Here is a 7,336-nt window from a genome sequence, read left to right as displayed (position 1 = left end):
GACTTTCCTTCGATTAGATAAGTCTAGCCGGATAACTGACTTTCTTTCGGTTTATTGGTTGTTATAGACGAATGATGGGAATTACCTATATTCCAAAAAACTTCTATGAAACATCTGGCGATATTAAATGAGTTATTGGAAAACGATCGTCATAAGAAATCTTGGAGCCTCATCATTAGCAGAGTCATCATCGAAAAATAGACAATTTAATAGAGATTATTGTGTCGCCTATTTATCTCTTTCGAGAGCACTTAACGAAATCAGTTGCAACAAATTAATATAGTAATAGCGTAACGAGACACTAAATTCAAATTATTATTTTTGTACAAATTGATATAACGGTTTATCAGCTGGTCGACAAAAAAACAGAACAGTCTATCATCCACTAAGATAAATACGGCAAGGTACGATGCCTGAAACAGTAGTCCGCCGTATTCACTTGCTAACGCAAGATGTTCCGTTTCGTGATTTTGGCAATAGCTGCTCTAGCTTTTGCTCATCAAGCAATTGCTGATGTAAACGACTTTCCAAATGTGCCACGTTTTGAGGATATTGAACCATTTGAGGATGAGTACATTGGATATCGATTGCCGAATGATACGCGCCCCGAAACGTACGACGTACAATTGAGAACCTGGGTGCATGAGGAAAATTTTGAATTCACTGGAGAAGTTAATATTGGCATCATCACCGTCACCGAAACGAATGCCATTACATTGCACACTCGTCAATTGAACATCGTTCAAATTCGACTATTCACCACCGGTGGTGGCCCCATTCCGGGATTAATCTCTATTGGACCATACACATACAACAGCACGTACGAATTCATGAGAATTCCAATCAATTCCGTTCTACCAGCAAACACCAGATACAATCTGGAGATCAGATATAGTGGAACGTTGAGAACAAACCAGGGTGGTTTCTACAGGTCATCATATTTGAATAATGCCGGACAACGGATCTGGTTGGCGACGACACAGTTTGAATCAACCGATGCACGTCATGGTTTGTAAGTAGATTTGATGAAAAAACCGTTATCATGATTATGACGTCCACTGCTAGCAGAATACGACAGAATTAGACAGTAGAAATTTTCCGTATAGTCACTGAGTCGTATTACATGCTGAAGAGCAGTGGGACGTCATATGTGAACACTCTGCGCGTAACTACGTAAATTTTTTACAAATTTAACTTCATTAGCCCGTGCTACGACGAGCCCCGACTGAAGGCCAATTTTACCATTCACATGACACATGACCCATCGTACTCAGCCATATCGAACATGCCGGAATCAGGACAAGTCGTCAAGTAAGTGTCGACAAATTGCACTGTGAGTCACCTTAATACAAATTTTTCCTCCTTGAAGTGATGATGGGTCAGTTACGACATCTTTCGAAACCACTCCACCAACTTCCACCTATCTGATAGCATTTATTGTGTCCGATTTTGAGTATCTTGAAAGTGCTGACCTCAGTCGACGGGTACATCAGCGCGTCTTTTCTCGTTCAAATGCCGTGCATCTTAACGAGCTGGTACTCGAAGCCGGCGAAGAGATTTTGGATGAATTGGAAGACTATATAGGCGTTGATTATTCATTGCCGAAAATGGATCAGGCAGCCATTCCAGATTTTTCGGCTGGTGCCATGGAAAATTGGGGTCTAGTTACATATCGGTAGATTTTCTCGCAATCAATTTAATTACAGAAACCAGATCATTCAAAAGAGGTTTTCTTTCCTGAAGCGAATCGTATTTCTTCTTTGATACGAATTCATCGACCTATACGACAAAGACGGGCATTGTGACGGTCGTTGCACATGAATATGGCCATCAATGGTTCGGAAATTTGGTATCGCCACGATGGTGGACATATATCTGGTTGAATGAAGGTTTTGCTACGCTGATGGAACACATTGGAACCGACTTGGTAAGATATGTTGAAAATATTGAGGCCTCTGAATGAGATGATTCCAAGCAACTAAACAAGAAATGTTTGTGTTTGACACTTTGTCGTAATCCTTCACTTTTCAGGCCTATCCCGATTTCCAAATTATGGACTATTTCGTTATCAGAACACTCCAGAGTGTCCTCCAATCAGACGCCTCTCCGACAATACGACCCATGACCTACTACGTAGAAAGTCCTCAAGCAATTTCTGGATTGTTTTCAAACATTGCATACGCCAAATGTAAGTTAGCTCCCTTCACCTTATTCATTCTCCAATCATTTTGTCTTACTTCGAATCATCTAGCTGGAAGTGTACTGCGAATGTGGCTTCACGCCTTCACCGAAGCCACTTTCATGAAGGGCGTCAGATACTACTTGGATGCGAGGTAAGTGACTTGTTAAATTTTGAAAGTTGTAATTCCTCGTGAGTAGTAACTCCGTGAGAGTCAGATGAGTAACTTTAATAATTTACAGAGCATACGATGATGCAGCCGAAGAAGATTTGTTCGAAGGCCTCGAAGAGGCTATTTTCGAGGACGATATCCTACCGCCAGAATTTGACATTTTCGCCATGTTATATTCGTGGACCAGACAACCAGGATTCCCCCTTGTCACCGTTGAACGCGTTTATGGAACTAATGAAGTTGTATTCTCGCAACAACGTTACCTAACGACTCCAACCACTCCACCATCAGACAATTTATATTGGATTCCTTTAACCTTCTCCATGACTAACTCCGCCAATTTCTCCGACACACGTGCGCGTACGTGGATGGGAGTTCAGAATGTTTCGATAATATTCGCTACGCTGACCGATGATGATTGGTTGATCGTTAACAATCAACAAGCTGGATACTACAGAGTTCAGTACGATCAAAGAAATTACGATTTGCTTGCCGATGCGTTGTTCGCAAATATTTCATTGTTCCCCGACACAAATCGAGCCCAATTGCTTGACGATATTTACAATTTTGCCAGAACGAATAGACAAAGCTATGCCACAGCATTGAACGTTGCTCGTTTCCTAGAATTCGACACTTCGTACATTCCATGGTATCCTGCGATCACAATGTTCACCGCAATCGACAATAACTTCCAAGGCCATGAAAGTTATCCCCGCTTCAGGGTAAGTCAGTTTAAATAAGCGTTACACTTCACCGGTTAAACGAAGTCCAACTCCTTCAGGAATACGTTCGTCAACTCATTGAAGCTTTGTACGATGAAGTTGGAATCTTGGACGACGCAGACGAGGCTCACATTAGAAAGTATGCCCGAACCATTGCTATCAACTGGGCTTGCCGTATGGGATCTGTCCATTGTCAAAGCGATGCTAATCGTCAGTTAAGACGGTTGATTGAAGATGGTATTCCGTTCCATCAAAACGTACGAGATTTGACTTACTGTGCAGCCATGCGAGGCAGCAGTCGCCAAAGTGATTTCGATTTCCTTTTGAATCGTATCGTCACAGGCGACGCTTCGCGTAATGCAATCTTCACAGCGTTGGGTTGTACCGCATCCACTCGATTGTTGTCCGAGTATATTGATCTAACGTTGCCAATGACTAGTGAGGGACGTGATGTTCAATTCAACACAACCGCTGATCAGCAACGGTAAATGAAAATGTCAATTTGCTTTGTTCACCATCTAACTTTTTATCGCCATTTAGCGTTTTCAACGCCGTGTACCAAGGTTCCGTCCAAGGTCATCAAATTGCGTTCAGATATTTACAATCGAACATCGAAAATATTTTCGCTCATTTCGGTGGTCAAGCCACTTACAATTTCCTTAACAGCATTGCATCTAGAGTTGGAAATGATGGAACACGTCAAGAGGTACCTACTTCCGTTTATACGTCTACGTAGAGTTTGGACTCTTACTAATCAAACTTTTACTCTGTAGTTCACCACGCTAGCTAACTTGGCTCTGACACGATCGTTTATTACCCAAGCTCAATTCAACACTATCAATACAGCCCTACAAAACATTGTCAATTGGCAGGAGTCATATGGAGCGACAATCAGTGAATGGTTAATTGAAAACAATTTTTAAATGTTTACAAAGGCTATTATAGGCTATAGTAATTGCTCCAATAAAACCAAATAATTATAAGCCAAACTATCACCTTCTTTAATTTAATTTATCTTGTAATTTCGTCTCAGTCGCAGAGCTCTGTTCAAGATCAACGATCGAATCATGTTCCTTTTTAGACCCGTACGAAGTACTGGGGTCTTATAGGTTTACGCATACGTTTGTAACACGTCGAATTGGACTCCCTGAGTAAGGGGAAACCTATTGTGGTTGTCTAGAGATGCCAAATCCGCGAAAAAAAAATGTCCGTCTGTCCGTCTAGTCTGTCTGTCTGCACGATAACTTGAGTAAAACGCATCCGATTTTGAAAATTCTTTTTTTTCCCGTTTGGTAATGTCAAAAGACAGGCTAAGTTCGAAGATGAGTGATTTTGGATCGACCCCTCCCGAGCTGTGGCCCAATAAGTGCTTTACGGTTTTTCAAAGATATCTCCGGACATTTAAACGTTAAACTTGTAAGTGATACGTCAAATAAAAGGTATTTACAATACTGATCGACAAAAAAAAAGTTTATGGAAATCGGATGACCGACTCGTGAGTTAGACCCTTTGGTGTGGAACAGGCACAGGGCGGCAAGCAGTTTTTGCTTGTAGGTCGGCCACATTTGAACATATTTCGTCTGTTTTAGCTTTATTAGATAGGTATTGACCGTACCAATCAGGGAAAAAAAATTTATGAAATTATGTTCTCCGGAGCGTGAGCTAGGTCTCTTGGAGTGAGCTCTTATCTGGCTACTCGGAAGTACAGTGAACGTGGTGTATTTTGACAATATCTCGAGTAAATTTTGACCGAATTTCATGAATTTTTTTTTGTTTGAAAGGTATTAACGAATGTAAAGCGTCGGTACTATTTCCGGTCTCCTAACAAAATGGCTGCCGGCGGCCATATTGGATTTTAGTAAAATAGAAATATCTTGGGAAAAATGATACTTAGAGAGTTTCTGTTAACATGGAAATAATTTGTTATGTGTGTGGGGTTTCAGGGATTCCATATACGGACATCTATATATACCTATATACAGCTATATTGAGCTATATACAGGCATATAGAGCTATATAATAGCATATTCCTCTGTGAAATGTTTATTTACAGTGAAATATAGGTAAATATAGCGGTATATAGCTGTTTAAATAGGAATTTATGAAATTTGACTTCGTACGGGGCTGTCTATATTGCCTCCGGCAATTTAGTTGTATATGATAACAAGGCAAAGAGTGGATAATGTAAGGGATTTTAAAGGGAGAATAGTTTTTCAGCAGAGAAGAAAATGAAGTAAGAGAAATGAAGAGTTTCACATTAAAGGCTTTTGATACGAATAGGTGTTTCGTACGGGTCGGCGTTAGCTATGTTTTTATCTGTTGTTGACAGTAACTACAAAAATAATCGATTTATGACGTGCCAATGTAGCTTTTCTACAGCAAAATTTATGTTAAAACAAATGAAGTAAAAGATTTTAGGTCAATCTCTTTAAAATACCCCGATCAAAAGACTCAATAGATTCGATTATTGGAACAGTGGCAATGCATAGAAAGGTTAATTTCGAGTTTATGATTCCTGAAATCATGTCGATTCATTTTGCTCAACGGCAAACAAAGTCACAGCCTTTGATGCATATTTATTTTCCCAGTATTGAAATTAAATTAGCAATACACAATCCAACTGGCAGCGAAATATACAATAAATTAAGTTGGAAACCATAACCAAATCTGTGAATAGTAATATTTATACGTGTGGATGGGGGGAGGGATTGAAGGTAAACCTTTGGACATAGCCAAAATAAACTCACAGCATAATAATTTTTGGAATATTGTGTTACCGGGAAATATACACAATGCACGGTATGTATGTGTGTAGGTATTCGGACATGAATAAGCTGTTAATGAACTCAGTGACATATCTATAAAAGCGGAAACATCGGATACCACCAGAGCGGGAAGTAAATAAATTACCCTAACGCTAGTTCATGGCACCTAAAATTGCACACACTAGCTTCCGTGATGATTAATATATGGGAAAAGTAGAAGTCCAATGCATATGAAGGTTTTTGGCAACAATATAACCGATGCATATCGTAGCATGGCAAACCATACATATCGAACTCGCACAAGAGGCGATATGATGCAGGGTGTGTGTATTGTGTTCATTGCATTATCGGTTCGATATGTTCAACAGCTGACAAATAGTTTCACAACAAAAAAATATTAAATTTTCGGCCAAACAGCCACGAAAATGTTTGGCGCGGATGTAATATTTGTGTAATATTTTCCGTCCGGTTTCCACTGATACAATCGAGAAAATGTACGGAATTTATTTTCCAATTCGTACCGTATGAAAACGTCATACAAAGGAAAAATGAGATGTATACTCTCGACATGCAATATTTGAACCTCTGCAAATGATCAGCCAAGTAGAAAATGGTTATGAAAGAGAATTTGTGCGAAAAGCAGCAGGTGCCTTCGGTTCTATCTGCTCTTTAAATTGAGATTCAATTTTACACACAGTTGGTTGCTTCCTTATGTTTTCCACTGCATAATAGCGTTTTCATTAAGATTGGAACATTCAAGTACCTATACTCCCTTTATTTTAGTTAAATGAACCTAGTCAAGAGTACAGCATACACAGTACGGTATGATGACGGTACTTTTTTCGCGAGCTCGTTTTGACGGAAAATTTTTGGAATTAGTACTTGTAAACAATCTGAGCCCAGGACGTCGACTCTTTTATAAAATGATAAGTAGAAATTCAATTTCCTGTTATCGGGAAGACTACATTGGTTCATTTTCAGACGTTCGATATGATTAGTGAATTATGATTCTTATTAATCTTTTACTTCATTTGAGTACGATCAAAATATCCAGGGGTGAAGAATTAATGAACATTTCTGGTCATTAGGCTCTCAGGGATACTTTCCCATCCCTTTCAAAAAATTCAAAACGTTTTGGTAGCAATTTATAGTATGTTGCGTCACTGTTTGTAAATATTTGTTTAGGCAAGTGTGAGGTTTGCGGAACGAGCCGAAGGCGAGCCCAATCAAGCATTGTGGGCGGTAAGTGCATTTTCCCTGTCACAAGCAGATGTAATAATTAATTTTACTATGCTGGTGCATGTAATAAGGCTATTACATGTATAGGCAATAACTTTTACACCACTCGCATAGTAAAACGTCGTACTACACACGGAAAATAAAGTGATATCTCGTATCACGATGAGTAAAAGTACCTGGGGCTGCCGCCCTCGGATACTTTTTCTCATCTGGATGCGAGATATCACTTTACTTCCCTTGCATAGTAATGTACTAATAT

The 7,336-nt window shown here is 39.5% G+C and overlaps 1 protein-coding gene across 1 annotated transcript; it reads left to right on the top strand.

Annotated features, from left to right (window-relative positions):
- Positions 1-410: 410 nt before the first annotated feature.
- On the top strand, positions 411-4,058 carry LOC119080673 (aminopeptidase N-like). Its single transcript, XM_037189103.1, has 10 exons — positions 411-1,012; positions 1,204-1,311; positions 1,370-1,675; positions 1,744-1,927; positions 2,032-2,188; positions 2,252-2,333; positions 2,422-3,073; positions 3,133-3,557; positions 3,614-3,779; positions 3,847-4,058. Exons 1-10 carry the CDS (start codon positions 453-455, stop codon positions 3,994-3,996), a joined length of 2,790 nt encoding a protein of 929 aa, XP_037044998.1. The 5' UTR covers positions 411-452; the 3' UTR covers positions 3,997-4,058.
- The last annotated feature ends 3,278 nt before the right edge of the window (positions 4,059-7,336 follow it).

This window comes from Bradysia coprophila, unplaced genomic scaffold, assembly GCF_014529535.1.
Source record: "Bradysia coprophila strain Holo2 unplaced genomic scaffold, BU_Bcop_v1 contig_350, whole genome shotgun sequence".
NCBI classification, from domain to species: domain Eukaryota; kingdom Metazoa; phylum Arthropoda; class Insecta; order Diptera; family Sciaridae; genus Bradysia; species Bradysia coprophila.
The sequence above is the reverse complement of the archived record's forward strand: the minus strand, read 5'-3'. Positions and strand labels throughout refer to the sequence as shown.

Bases quoted from the DNA above. Each gene is read 5' to 3' on its own strand.
- LOC119080673 (XM_037189103.1), top strand. From the start codon at position 453: ATGTTCCGTTTCGTGATTTTGGCAATAGCTGCTCTAGCTTTTGCTCAT. The intron at 2,189-2,251 runs GTAAGTTAGCTC...CGAATCATCTAG, and splicing joins AAACATTGCATACGCCAAAT to CTGGAAGTGTACTGCGAATG. The intron at 3,558-3,613 runs GTAAATGAAAAT...ATCGCCATTTAG, and splicing joins ACAACCGCTGATCAGCAACG to CGTTTTCAACGCCGTGTACC.